Source organism: Gymnoscopelus microlampas (assembly GCF_963454915.1).
Source record: "Gymnoscopelus microlampas genome assembly, chromosome: 5".
NCBI lineage: Eukaryota > Metazoa > Chordata > Actinopteri > Myctophiformes > Myctophidae > Gymnoscopelus > Gymnoscopelus microlampas.
This window is the reverse complement of record NC_139942.1, coordinates 15,149,326-15,165,485: the sequence shown is the minus strand read 5'-3', so window position 1 is coordinate 15,165,485 and position 16,160 is coordinate 15,149,326. Positions and strand designations below refer to the sequence as shown.

Below are 16,160 nucleotides of genomic sequence, written 5' to 3'. Positions count from 1 at the left end.
TATTATTATCCACACACCTGCTTTATTATGATTATTTATTATTATTATTATCATTATTATTTATTATTATCCACAAACCTGCTTTATTATTATTATTATTTATTATTATTATTTTCCACAAACCTGCTTTATTATGATTTATTATTATCCACACACCTGCTTCACTATTAGGATTTAGTATTATCCACACCTGCTTTATTATTATTATTTATTATTATCCACACACCTGCTTTACTATTAGGATTTAGTATTATCCACACACCTGCTTTATTATTATTATTTATTATTATCCACACACCTGCTTTACTATTAGGATTTAGTATTATCCACACACCTGCTTTATTAAGCAGGTGTTATTATCCAAACACCTGCTTTACTATGAGGATTTATTATTATCCACACACCTGCTTTATTATTATTATTTATTATTATGATTTATTAGTATCCACACACCTGCTTTATTATTATGATTTATTATTATCCACACACCTGCTTTATTATTATTATTATTTATTATTATACACACACCTGCTTTATTATTATGATTTATTATTATCCACACACCTGCTTTATTATTATGATGTATTATTATCCACACACCTGCTTTATTATTATTCTTTATTATTATCCAAACACATGCCTCATTTCTTTATTTTATTTTATTCCATTTTTGTCATATAAGCCAAGAGCCTAAAAATAGCTGATCTACAAGGGCTTGTAGGTCAGCTATTTTTCGGTGCACAACACCAACTTGCAATAAAGTGTAAATGAGTCATAACTATCTCTAATCACTAAACCAAACCTCTAAATGTCTAACCCTAACCTGAATATTTTCATAATTGTAAACGTGTCTCTAAAACACACACACACACACACACACACACACACACACACACACACACACACACACACACACACACACACACACACACACACACACACACACACACACACACACACACACGCACACAGGTGCAAAACATAGTCTCGGTCACGCCTTCGGATTTGGAGGAGACAATAATAATAGTCTGATGGCAGTTAGGAGCCCTGGCATCAAACCACTGACACTGCATTCCTTTAAAAGGTCTCATACCTTCATTAATGTGTTATCAGGTTCAGTATCTGTTCCCATTGTTCCTTTTAGCACACCTTACATCTCACCCATGCATGCTTTAAGACTCTCTCATCAACACAGAATACCTGTTTACATGAATGGAAACCACAGCTATTAAAGCTACCGTTACAAACACACATCTGGTCAAACCTGATCTCCTCTTGTCCTCAACTAACACTGTCCTCACGCTGTGCCATCCACACACCTGCTTTATTATGGGGCCAGGCTCTGCAGAGCAAGGCTCCGTTTTGTTATTGGCATTATTCACAATTAATGGGGCCAGGCTTCAAGCATGGCTCCGTTTTGATATTGGCATTATTCTGTTTCTTCTCCTTTTTCTGACGTTTTTGGCAATTCTGGCTTAATACGCTTTTTACGAAACTCGGCCATATATGGTAGATGGTCATGAAAAACTATCGAGAAATTAATCCCACGATCTTTCGTCAAAAGGTGGCGCTATAGCAGTCAATTGAAAACTTTAAACAGGTACAACTCATGCCCTTTTTGACCTAGAACCATAAAACCTCGATAGGGTAATTCCAAATATCACTGAAACCAATCTTACTCCAATTGGTCCAATTGGCGCTATAGATTTTTTTTGAAAATGCAAACTTTAAACAAGCAAAAGTCATGCCTCGTTTGGCCGACAGCCATTAAACCTGCTTACACATGTGCCTTGACTCTCTCTCTTTGTCTCAATTTCAATCTATTCCGTTTCCATGTGTTATTGTGCTATTATTGCACTATGCTCTTTTGTCTGTCTGTCTCACTGTCTGTCTGTCTGTCTGTCTGTGGGTGGGTCATTCCACTTTTTAATTGCATCGCACAAAGCATAATTGCATCAAATAATGCATGTGCAATTTTTAAAGATAACATGAAATGCTTATTTGAGAGTATGTTTTTACAATATGTGACTTCATTGTGAAAATAGCCGACAATCACACAACTTTTCAGATAGTAACCCTTTGTGAGCTTGTAGATCGGATACTTTCACTAGTTTTCGTTCCGAGGAGACAAAAGAAATGAGGCTTGGTTCATAATGGACGGAAATAATTATAGATGTCAACAGATACTGTCAGGGAAGCCATACAGTATATCTAGATCAATGAGAAGAAAGGCAGCCTGTGAGTCCGTAGGTCGCTGGTTCGATCCCTGTCCCGACAATGTATTGAGGTGATCATGATTTGGCTTTCTTAGGTTTACATAGTGTTTCTTGAGGATAGGCTTAGGCGTTGTTTTACTGAGGTTAGTGTTAGTGAGGGTTTAAAATGCTCATTTGTTAATTGCATGGTCTTCTTTCTCTCAAGTTCAGTCTTCTATGTTTCTATGGCTTATTGTGCATATTACTTATCATTGCTTCTTTCTTTTTTCTTTCTGCATTCACTGGCCCCGTATTATCGCTGCTTGCAGCTATATTACGAATTGTTTTTTGATCCCTCTCAATTCAAGGCTAATCTTAGTTCTGGCTTAACCGTGCTGTCGCTTTTTACGAAACTCGGCCATATGGTAGATGGTCATGAAAAACTATCAAGAAATAATTCTCACAATCTTTCGTCAAAAGGTGGCGCTATAGCACTCAATTGAAAATGCCAACTTTGAACAGGTACAACTCATGCCCTGTTTGACCTACAGCAATAAAACTTCGGTACACACATGCGTCTACTCATGATGAACAACTTTCACACTCTGACTTTTGACCTCTGACCTTTAGATCTCCCACCATTTTGAATTATATGAAAAACAGTTAAAATCTCCTCCTGGGATTTTTGAGTAATCTGCACAAAACTTTTTACACATGAACTTTGGACTTATAGCCGACAAAACGATGCAGCGGATCCTTAACAATTGCATGTGCAATTGTTAAAGATAACCTGAAATGCTTATTTGAGAGTATGTTTTTTCAATGTATGACATACTTCATTCTGAAAATAGCCGATCTACAATCTCACAACTTTTCAGATAGCAATATGTTTCTGAGCTTGTAGATACTTTCACTAGTTTTGGTTCCGAGGAGACGTACAATTTATCCATTGGTAAATGGTTTGTGAACAAGTGATCTTAGTGTTAGTGAAACAGGGGCTTGGTTCATGACAGAAGGCAAAAGTTTATGATCTTCAACAGACAACTTCAGCCTGGACAAAGCTGTAGCACTACAGGTCGCGTCTCAGCCTGTTGTGACAACAAATGCAAAGTTAATAACTGTGACATCATACAGAGGCAGTGGTGGATCCCGAGCGGGCTTAGTGGCCCCAGGGCCAGGGGCGGCCCTCTAGAATAATGGGCCGACTGATATCCACTGTTCCAGAGCCCGAGTCCGACCCTTAATTAAATGAAAACTAAATAGGCCCCCACATAGAGAGCCCCCCCGTCCAGCTCTCGTCTATTGAATTTGTATTTTTTTCCCTGTGTCCGTCCGTCTGTCTGTCAGCAGCTAATCTCCGGCACCGTTGGCCCGGTCACTGCGCAATTGTGCATACCCACTCCCTGGATGCCAATTCAGAACCCCTTTTTTCAGATTGGTCTGTTATAGCGCCACCAGGAGGCCAATTTGTGCAAAACATGTTTGGATATTACCCCAACAGATTTTGTCCAAACATCACACAAATCGGTACACAGTATCTCTATAGTCATGTGAGCAACAAGGATCTACCCAATTTCCCATATTCCATCCTGATTGCCTAAGATTGGCTTCCAAAGTTTGCAGGCTTGGTTCGTTTTGAACAAAATGCCTCAAATCATGAACGCAGCATGCAATATCCGTGAAATATTGCGCATACATTCCCACTAGGCCGGGGAAGAAATGCCACTTGAACATTTTCAAATCAGCTTCATGGTGGTGCTATAACATGTCTGTGTCGCGTTTTTACCTATAACTGCACCGATCTGTGTGAAAGTTTGCACGCACACTCCCTATAGAGGCCAAGGAAAAACCTTTGCCCTGCATTTTTTGGAACCCCTGTTTTGTTGTGGGTACTTGTATTGTTGTGGAGCATTTCCTATAACAAAGTATAGATAGCCTACACCCTACAGTAGTGTCATCGCTGTAACTTGGTATCTGGAATGTGATGCTGTTGCTGCAGGGTGAACTATGGGTATCATATAATATAATGGATGTCATTTAGCCCCCCACCCAAAATCACCGCCAGCCGCTACTGAAACTATGCATATGATAAAGAACTTGCACACAACAAAGCGATGACAGCGTTTAACGTTCGCATGATAGAAACAGAAGCAGAACATGACCTGAGGACTGAAATGAGACGAAGCCTTGTCCAATGAAAATCTTTTATTGTACACATCTGTTCTAAAGAGGATACAATCGTTGCTGTCAGTTAGAATCCTTTTATCTCCATATTTTATATGTCCTACACTTCATCATACTACAGTGTCACACAAAAGTAGCAAAAATAGCAAATCTACTAGCTCTTGTAGATTGGCTATTTTAGCTACTTTTGATTTAGTTTTATGTGAAAGTGGTTACAATTTACAATGTAGGCATTTATCAGACTCTCTTTATCCAGAGTGACTTATAGTAAACAAGGTAAACACATACATAGAATGTAGAGAGACAGTGTAGTGTGTCAGTACATTTCCACCTGACAGAGACACATTGAAAAGCTGTTATAATACAGGTTTATTTTGTTAATAATACAGGTGCAGGGGATGAACGATTAAGTGACACTGAGATCAGTGGTAATGATCCCCACATATAGGCCCCCACATAGAGAGCCCCCCCGTCCAGCTCTCGTCTATTGAATTTGTATTTTTTTCCCTGTGTCCGTCCGTCTGTCTGTCAGCAGCTAATCTCCGGCACCGTTGGCCCGGTCACTGCGCAATTGTGCACACCCACTCCCTGGATGCCAATTCAGAACCCCTTTTTTCAGATTGGTCTGTTATAGCGCCACCAGGAGGCCAATTTGTGCAAAACATGTTTGGATATTACCCCAACAGATTTTGTCCAAACATCACACAAATCGGTACACAGTATCTCTATAGTCATGTGAGCAACAAGGATCTACCCAATTTCCCATATTCCATCCTGATTGCCTAAGATTGGCTTCCAAAGTTTGCAGGCTTGGTTCGTTTTGAACAAAATGCCTCAAATCATGAACGCAGCATGTAATATCCGTGAAATATTGCGCATACATTCCCACTAGGCCGGGGAAGAAATGCCACTTGAACATTTTCAAATCAGCTTCATGGTGGTGCTATAACATGTCTGTGTCGCGTTTTTACCTATAACTGCACCGATCTGTGTGAAAGTTTGCACGCACACTCCCTATAGAGCATCGCAGTTGCGCAGAATCCGGGTGCCGGAAGTAAATACTCAATGCATTTTTCCCATTGACTTTTCCAAAAATATTTATGTCAATGAATTTAAGCCTAGAATCAAGCCATCCAGGATTCTGGTGAATCATGACCATAAAACCTTTTTTTCTGTGATTTTTTTAAATTTTATATTTAATGATATGATATACTATGTTTAATAAATACCCTTTGTTTTGCCGTTTTCAAAAAAGTTTTTTCACAGAATCAAACGTTTTATGGTCATGATTCACCAGCATCCTGGATAGCTTGATTCTAGCCTTAAATTAATTTATATAAATATTTTTGGAAAAGTCAATGGGAAAAATGCATTGAGTATTTACTTCCGGCAACTGGAAGTGGGCGGGAACTGCGACGCTCTATAGAGGCCAAGGAAAAACCTTTGCCCTGCATTTTTTGGAACCCCTGTTTTGTTGTGGGTACTTGTATTGTTGTGGAGCATTTCCTATAACAAAGTATAGATAGCCTACACCCTTCAGTAGTGTCATTGCTGTAACTTGGTATCTGGAATGTGATGCTGTTGCTGCAGGGTGAACTATGGGTATCATATAATATAATGGATGTCATTTAGCCCCCCACCCAAAATCACCGCCAGCCACTACTGAAACTATGCATATGATAAAGAACTTGCACACAACAAAGCGATGACAGCGTTTAACGTTCGCATGATAGAAACAGAAGCAGAACATGACCTGAGGACTGAAATGAGACGAAGCCTTGTCCAATGAAAAGCTTTTATTGTACACAGCTGTTCTAAAGAGGATACAATCGTTGCTGTCAGTTAGAATCCTTTTATCTCCATATTTTATATGTCCTACACTTCATCATACTACAGTGTCACACAAAAGTAGCAAAAATAGCAAATCTACAAGCTCTTGTAGATTGGCTATTTTAGCTACTTTTGATTTAGTTTTATGTGAAAGTGGTTACAATTTACAATGTAGGCATTTATCAGACTCTCTTTATCCAGAGTGACTTATAGTAAACAAGGTAAACACATACATAGAATGTAGAGAGACAGTGTAGTGTGTCAGTACATTTCCACCTGACAGAGACACATTGAAAAGCTGTTATAATACAGGTTTATTTTGTTAATAATACAGGTTTATTGTTAATAATACAGGTGCAGGGGATGAACGAGTAAGTGACACTGAGATCAGTGGTAATTGTTGTCAAGACCGGTTCCATCTGGTCTGGATGGAGCCCTGAGGCCACAAACCAAGCCACGCCAACACTATAGTTGTGTGTCTATCACACTCACCACTACACAACACTAGTTGCGTGTCTATCACACTCACCACTACACAACACTAGTTGCGTGTCTATCACACTCACCACTACACAACACTAGTTGTGTGTCTATCACACTCACCACTACACAACACTAGTTGTGTGTCTATCACACTCACCACTACACAACACTAGTTGTGTGTCTATCACACTCACCACTACACAACACTAGTTGCGTGTCTATCACACTCAGCACTACACAACACTAGTTGTGTGTCTATCACACTCAGCACTACACAACACTAGTTGCGTGTCTATCACACTCAGCACTACACAACACTAGTTGCGTGTCTATCACACTCACCACTACACAACACTAGTTGTGTGTCTATCACACTCACCACTACACAACACTAGTTGTGTGTCTATCACACTCACCACTACACAACACTAGTTGCGTGTCTATCACACTCAGCACTACACAACACTAGTTGTGTGTCTATCACACTCACCACTACACAACACTAGTTGTGTGTCTATCACACTCACCACTACACAACACTAGTTGCGTGTCTATCACACTCACCACTACACAACACTAGTTGCGTGTCTATCACACTCAGCACTACACAACACTAGTTGTGTGTCTATCACACTCACCACTACACAACACTAGTTGCGTGTCTATCACACTCAGCACTACACAACACTAGTTGTGTGTCTATCACACTCACCACTACACAACACTAGTTGTGTGTCTATCACACTCACCACTACACAACACTAGTTGCGTGTCTATCACACTCACCACTACACAACACTAGTTGTGTGTCTATCACACTCACCACTACACAACACTAGTTGCGTGTCTATCACACTCACCACTACACAACACTAGTTGCGTGTCTATCACACTCACCACTACACAACACTAGTTGTGTGTCTATCACACTCACCACTACACAACACTAGTTGTGTGTCTATCACACTCACCACTACACAACACTAGTTGTGTGTCTTTCACACTCACCACTACACAACACTAGTTGTGTGTCTATCACACTCACCACTACACAACACTAGTTGTGTGTCTATCACACTCACCACTACACAACACTAGTTGTGTGTCTATCACACTCACCACTACACAACACTAGTTGCGTGTCTATCACACTCAGCACTACACAACACTAGTTGTGTGTCTATCACACTCACCACTACACAACACTAGTTGTGTGTCTATCACACTCACCACTACACAACACTAGTTGCGTGTCTATCACACTCACCACTACACAACACTAGTTGCGTGTCTATCACACTCAGCACTACACAACACTAGTTGCGTGTCTATCACACTCAGCACTACACAACACTAGTTGTGTGTCTATCACACTCACCACTACACAACACTAGTTGTGTGTCTATCACACTCACCACTACACAACACTAGTTGCGTGTCTATCACACTCACCACTACACAACACTAGTTGTGTGTCTATCACACTCACCACTACACAACACTAGTTGCGTGTCTATCACACTCACCACTACACAACACTAGTTGTGTGTCTATCACACTCACCACTACACAACACTAGTTGTGTGTCTATCACACTCACCACTACACAACACTAGTTGTGTGTCTATCACACTCAGCACTACACAACACTAGTTGTGTGTCTATCACACTCACCACTACACAAAACTAGTTGTATAATTATTACTGTTGGTTCAAAATAATTGAATGGTTTAGCTGATCTTGTGTGATATCATGAACTATCCAGACCGCTCAAGTCATCTGGGGTCAGGTCTACTTTCTGTCCCTAGAATCACAACTAAACATTCAGTTTTTATGCTCCATATATCTGGAACAAACTCCCAGAAAACTGCAGGTCTGCTGCCACTCTTATTCATTGTCTCCGCCAAGCCGAAAGGCAAGGCCGAGACATGCAGCTGGATCCGCTCTGACACCAGGCCCAAGACGACGGAGCTAGACGATACCATCCCGGCCCTCCCCAGTGCTTGGTCCCAAGCCGGGGCCAGACCCAAGGATCCACCTTTGGTCAGCTCCACTCCAGTCCCCTGGACAACGGTCTCCCGGGGGGGCACCCTGCCCCCACTCCCCTCCTCCCTCTACCAAAAATAAGTACTCCCTCTTTAGCCTGGCGTAGCCAGACTATATCACTGCGTGGATATGAGTCTGGTGCTTCCATGAGGACGTTTTTTTCCCCCAAGGGGCGGTATCAAAGCAATGGCCCTCGACGCAGTTGGTTAGACCTACAACCAACTACCAATTACAGTCTCCAATATTCGAATACTGGGCCTTGATTGGTCACACACGTCTTCGGGAGCAGGAAATGGATTCTCTATGGAGCGGTGCCAGACCCAAATTGCAGAGTGCAATTTTTTTTTGCACTCGCAGATTTGTCTGGTCCCAGGCTACTCCCTCTTGGCCATTGAAGATTTTCCACCGATCCCGACCACAATGTAACACCCTCGATGTGGCCTCAGGGCTACTGGCTCCCGGACAGGTAAATGACCTGTTGCTGAAGGCGGTGGTCGCTCCAGCTTTCGGCGAAAAAGTGTGTCCCCGTCACACCGGTCACACATCTCGGCCTTTCACTGTGCCCTCCGTCCCAGCCCCATCCACCCGTCCCCTTAGCCAACAATGTGGATTCCTTGCCTCCATCTACAGTCCTCCCCTCATACCTCCCTCAGCGGTGATCATTGGTGACTCTATTATCAGGCACACCCGTTTTCCCAACGCAATCACTCACTTCTTTCCTGATGCCACTATTCCAGCCTTCTAAATAAACTCCCCGGTCTCATAGAGTCACTCCCATCATCTGTCTCAAAACTCATAGTTCATATAGTTGTTATAGATGTTTCTTTGGCTTATGTGCATATTACTTATCATTGCTTAGTTCTTTCGTCTCTCTGCAATCGCTGGCCCCGTATTATCGCTGCTTGCAGCTATATTTTTTTATTAGTATAGCATGACTTTTTTATGACAAAGTGACCACTGTCTGTGGTCAAATGCACACATTTGATGACTCCAAAACTCATGCATTAATGCGAAGTACTGAGAATGTCAATGCAGTACATGATCAGACAAGAACAGTATGTCGACAACTACATAGAGAGGGATGTTATAGTAGGGTTGCAGTGCATAAACCCCTCATTACAAAGTCAAATGCACATTTCACAGTTCAGTTGTTCAAAAACCATCTAAGCACTGGTCTACAGAGATGTGGAAAGAATGATATGTTCAGAAGAGTTATCTTTCTCTATATTCTTCACAAGTGGGTGAGTCTATGAGTGGTTTACACAGAAGAACAGGCCTGAATTATTGACCCCTACAGTGAGGGGACATTTCCTCCTATGGTTTGGGTCCCCTTGTTCCACTAGAATTAAGAGGGAAGGATTATTACAAACCAACACTGTCCATGGTGCTAAATAGGCTCTATGCACAGCAGCCATATTGTGAAGAAATTCCCCAGGTGTTGCCAATGATACTAATGAAGGCTCTGTTCCATTCTGGTCAAACAGAGTCAGAGTGCTCATATTGTGCATATTGGCTCACTGGAAACACTTCTGCTGCACCAGTGGGTCTAAAATGCAGGTCCAAATGGCCCCTTACGGATGTGTAACTCTGAGAGTGTACAAATGGTTCCATTTGTACACTCAAAGTTATGGGGGTCGTGGAAATGTAAAAGTCTGAGAACTGTGCTACACTAAATTGAACAGAGCCTTCATTAGTATCATTGGTAACACCTGTGAAGGAAGTGATAATATTGCTGCTGTGCATAGAACCTATTGCTCAAATCAGAGAGAATTTAGGAGACTGCATTTGAAAGCTTAGTTGTCTCAACCCATGTTTTGAACTTAAGCCTTGTAAGTAAATCTATAATTGAGGGAGTAATGAGTCATCTTAGTTCCACACTATTGTTTGCTGTGTTATTTACAAGATGGTTTGGCCACCATCGAATGGTTGCATATATTATGTGTCTTAGAGAATTCTAATTGAAGACTTTTAAATGAAGATGCAGTTTTCAAGTGACACTGTTGTAACTTTACAATCTATAACCTATGTCTGAAATTAGAGTTTCCTGGCCGTTGATGTTGATGCTATCAGGGCTCTTTGCCACACCTTAGCTTTACCTGAATTGACACAACAAACTTGTCAAGAGTGTACCGGTGCATGACATGTATATTTGTGAATTTCCACATACTGTAGATATCAATAAATACATGTGTACATATGTATGGTGATACAGGTGAAGTGGGACACTTAACATTTTCTCCTGTATTTGCTATTTATGTGTATTGTGGTATGGGGAAGGCCCAATACAAGTCATACTAATCGGTCACTCCCACAAACGTTCAGGAAGAGACAGACTCTGTCGTGACAGGCTGGGCATTTCATCTTAATAATTTACAAAGGTTTTGGCCTCAAAATATACTTAAAGTATCTAAACTAAAAGTACTCATTATGCAGAATGTCCCGTTTCACAAGGTATATATAAAATGTATTAAAATCTTTTGAAAATAGCAGATAAACAAGCTCACAACACGTTGCGATCTTGTAGATCAGTTATTTTCAAATAATAAGTTTGAATCGGGCTGAAGTGGTTAATGTGTGTTTTATAATAATCAAATCTACAAAGTAACAAGTAACTAAAGTTTTCAATTAATTGTAGTGGAGTAAAAAGTACAATATTTCCCTCTGGGATGCAGTGTAGTGGAGTAGAAGTAAAAGTATTTAAATGTGTAAATACTCCAGTAAAGTAGAAGTACCTCACAATTGTACTTAAGTACAGTACTTGAGTAAATGTACTTAGTTACTTTCCACCACTGCAACTTGATGGCACCCATAGTTCAAGATGATTTGAGGAAAACTATTGTTTTGGCTCAGTAGCCCTAGCAACAAGGTATGTGTTCATTATACTAAACATGTGTCACTGCCACTGGAATACTAAACATCCATTGCTGTGGAAAACACATCACAAAGGCAACTACGCAAATGACAATAATGTGTATGTTTACATAATGTCTGAAATAGTATATTGCATATATGCCACATACTGTATTACCATAATAAACAAAGCATAGGCTTTGGTGTGCAAAGGTTTGGTGCACTATCAATTTAGGCTACATAAATATTGCACTTTTACTCCACTACAATTATTTGAAAACCACCATTTGTGATCTTGTTTTAGGTTTATTTTTATGCTGTGTTCCCTATGTATGTAATGTATGTATGTACATAATCTATGTAATGTATGTTAGGGACCAGTCGAAATTTACAGAAGGGGTTCCCTGGAGGAAAATAGGGGATGGTCATGCCTTTCTAATTTTAGTCCAAGGGAGGGTCAGCTAATTTTACTTTGAATCCAAGGGAGGGTCATGCAATTTTGAATTGATAAAATAGTCCGTTTTTTATATACCTTTTTAGTAGGCTACAACAAAACAGTGGTCAATGACCCCTCTCTATTTCAAAGGATAGGCCTACAAAGGATTCAAATCAAGTAACACCTTGGTCTATTTAGAATCAATGACGGTTACTGTTACTACCTGCACTGTATCTCTTTCTGTCTCTCCTCTGTCTCTCCCTCTCTCTCTCTTCTTTCCCCCGACACGGTCGAGGCAGAAGGCCGCCACCCTAGAGCCTAGGGTCTGCCCTATACAGTCTATGGGTCTGCCTGACGTTTCTTCCAGTTAAGCGGGAGTTTTTCGTTGCCACTGTCGCAAAATTGCTTGCTCAGGGTGGGATGTCGGGTCTCTTCTCTACATGTAAAGTGTCTTGAGACAACTTGTTGTGATTTGACACTATAATAAAATTGAATTGAAATTAGGCTGGGGGGCACCCACCAAGCCAAGATTTACGTTTTTTTAAATAATAGAAAAATATACTTATTTGGGCCTGATTCACTAAGTTGTTCGTAAATAGTGCCTAAATAAAGTGACTAAAAGGGTGCGTATTTTCGATAAGCACAAATGGACATGCGTGCCAACCGTGCATAAGGTGGGAGTGAAACCCGTTTTTATTTAGAACTTAATATATATACATGAACTTAAATAGACTTTAACACGTGTGTGCGGGCAGGGGTGATGGCCTCCATAAGATGAATTTGAGGGCGGAACACACGTGTTGCATGATGAACAAAAAATATGATGAATGTAAAAACGTCAGAGGCTTGACACGCAACGCCAGTGTGATGTAATCTCACGACAGCATGACATCACGCATGACATCACATCCTACCTATAAATTCTAGGATGCCGTCAGATCGCACCAGTTCGACGGCTTCCATAGTGGGTTTTGGTCATTGGAGAGGTGATGCACGTCACCTCTTTCTGAAGTGGGTACTTTCAAAGCCTGCCGTGGATTTAGGAGAGCACAAAACTCTCTCTCACACTGTGAGGTGCCTGTAAGGTGGCACTGCAAAGTGAACGACGCGTCACGCTAGACACTTCTAGTGTTTGACATCTCAAATAACTCGACCTGTATTGTTAGACCTGTATTGTTAGAAGGGTGCATTCCAGATAATAATGATAAGGAGTGCTGCAAATAATGATAGGATTATGCAGAAACCGGTTTATAATTTCATGGTACAGAAAGTACATGACGCAAACAAACAAACACTCTCTCTCTCTCTCTCTCTCTCTCTCTCTCTCTCTCTCTCTCTCTCTCAGATGTGGCTCTAACAAGGGGTTAAATTCATTCTCCTGCTATTATATGCCACAAAAATGTGGAACGCCCTGCCAACAGTCGTAAGGATAAAAGCTTGCTGCTTGCTTACAGAGGAATCAAACCAAACTGAATCATAACTCACCGCCCATAATAGAGGACCTTCCTATCATAGGAGGGTACATTCACAACTAGCAGAATTAGATAGATCTCTAGATTAGAGAGCTGCCGTCACATTACTTCCACGCTTTATGCAGCTGTGAGAAGCTGCTTGCGACTTCCCTGACCAATGTGACTGAGGTTCAAGTGGATTAAAGGTCCCACAGAGCAGCTGGACACCATGCAGTGGATGACACATCTCTGCCGTCCGCATATCGCTGGACTGTATCTCCTCTTACTCCTGGGGGTCATGGTCTTTCTGATCCATCGGCCGTGGTGGAGAGAGCTTCCTGTGGAACTTTATAATAACATCAGATGCTGGCAAGATGCGGATGACTCCTCTCCTCAGGGGGAGACAGGTCTGGAGAGCTCTCTGGCAGCTAAAGCCATCCAAAGTGAAGAGGGCGGCCTAAGTGCCATGCTGTCCCCCGGGTCGTACTCCTACATCATTAACGAGGCAAACAAATGCCCAGAGGGGAAAGCACAACCATTCCTGGTGTTGCTGATAAACATCCGTGTCTCTGAGGTAGAGGCACGGGACGCCATACGGCAGACGTGGGGCAATGAGAACCTCGCTCCAGGCCTAGGAATCATCCGGCTGTTCCTGCTGGGGAAGATTAAAGGCGAGCTGGGGAAACTACATCAGATGAACGTGGAGTCCGAGAGCCAGAAGCACCACGATATCCTTCAGAAGGACTTCTTGGATACCTACAACAACCTGACTATAAAGACACTGATGGGGGTGAACTGGGTGGCCATGCATTGTCCACGGGCCAGATTTGTAATGAAAGCTGACGGTGACATGTTTGTCAACACCAATTACCTCATCCACAAGCTGCTCAGACCCGAACTGAATCCTAATCCTACGAACTACTTCACAGGATATATCTGGAGAGCCGAATTACCGATCAGAGACAAAAACCATAAGAATTACATGTCCCCGGAGGAGTACCCGGGTGAGAAGTACCCCCCCTTCCCCTCCGGTTCGGGTTACGTGTTCTCCGGAGACATGGCGGCGAAAATCTACCGAGCCTCTCTGAGCATTCCCCGGCTGCATTTGGACGATGTGTACATGGGGATCTGCCTGGCCGAGCTACGGATCGAGACCACACCGCCGCCCAACGAGTTCCTGTTCAACGGTGGTCGGCGAGTGGAATACTCCAGCTGCAAGTACAGCAACCTGATCACGTCCCACGGGTTTCAACCCAGTGAGCTGCTCAAGTACTGGCACGATCTGCAGAACAGCGCCTGTATCGACGCCTAGGGCTGGGGACAATAACTGCTTCACCTCGGTTATGATGTTTACTGTGGGCGCAATTATTAAAATTTGATTTTATTATGATTATGATTTTTGCTGATAAGTTACAGGAGTGGATATGGTGAGCTTACCATATACACAATATTTGTTTAGTTAAAGCAGCACTGTGTAACTTTCCTCTTCTACCCTGGATTTCAACAGGTTTCATTCGCAAGTGCTGGATTTTTTTTTACCATTGATTGAGCTAATAGAACCTGCCTGCTTGCTCAGGTTATAAATTGAATCTTGACCATCAGGTCAAAATTTGTGTCAGATCCTGTGTTTAGGTGTGTAAAATACAACCACCCCAATTATATAAGTTATATTGAATTAACATACTCAACCATACAAATTGGACAACATTTAGATGTATTCATTAAAAAAAACTTACCCAGTGAAGCTTTAATATCACTAGGGCTGACTTAGTGATAATAAAGAAGTGAATGAAAGCAGCCTGTAACTGCAAGTTCTTGTTTGCTGATGAAACTGTTTGTTTTGTGAACTTGGTGAAATTGAAAATGTGGTTCACTTTTTATTGCTCTAAATATGATGATATAAGAGAGGTGCAGTATTTGTTATTTCTTCTATTTGTGGTGATTTCCTTGAGTTTATGAAAAACTGTGTTATATGTTTTGTTAAAGGAGATTTTGTTGTGGCAGATTGTATTTGTCAAGCTTGGGAGAAAAGACAGAACAGTCTGTGTAATTCTGAGATGTAATTGAATGTATATGTGAATATATTGTAAACATGCTGTAAGCTTAAAATGGTGTCTTATAAACGTTTTGGAAGCTCTCAGATCTGAACATAGTCAAATCCGTACTTGGCTTTCTGATAACAAACTTACTCAAGGTGTCACACCTTGGTAAGACAATACATTCTTTTTGGGTCCAAACACTCCATTAGTAATGTAAATGTAAATTATTTCAAGGTCAGAGTTGACAATATAGTAATCTCAAGCAAAGAAGAGGTTTCCTATTTGGGCTTGACATTATTCTTGACAACAAACTAATAGGATCAAAAGTAAATAAAAAATAATAATTGCATGAAGGTCAATCAAATAACAAGATTTTTGGGCAGAATTTTCTCTTTTGTCAACAAAAGTGCTCTTGACAGAGTCCTCATTCAATGCCACTTTTACTATGTTTGCACCTCTTGGTTCTCCAACATCGCAATGTCACTAAAAACTAAGCTTCAGACCTCCCAAAACAAACTGGTTCGACTACTTCTGGGGAATACCAAAACGCTTGCCCCAAAACACAGTCGCCCGGGGCAAATCCGACAGTATTCACCTGGTATTCCTAAACCTCAGTAAAGGTATACCTAAACCTAGTGGTGTAAAG

At 41.3% G+C, this 16,160-nt stretch overlaps 1 protein-coding gene across 1 annotated transcript; it reads left to right on the top strand.

The window, feature by feature from the left end:
- The first annotated feature begins 13,476 nt into the window (after window positions 1–13,476).
- LOC311046264 (beta-1,3-galactosyltransferase 2-like) lies at window positions 13,477–15,615 on the top strand. The gene has a single exon (XM_084058477.1). It carries the CDS (start codon window positions 13,705–13,707, stop codon window positions 14,785–14,787), a length of 1,083 nt encoding a protein of 360 aa, XP_083914603.1. The 5' UTR covers window positions 13,477–13,704; the 3' UTR covers window positions 14,788–15,615.
- Window positions 15,616–16,160: the final 545 nt, after the last annotated feature.

What these genes read in the sequence shown, in the direction of transcription:
- LOC311046264 (XM_084058477.1), top strand. Translation starts at nt 13,705, where the DNA reads ATGCAGTGGATGACACATCTCTGCCGTCCGCATATCGCTGGACTGTAT.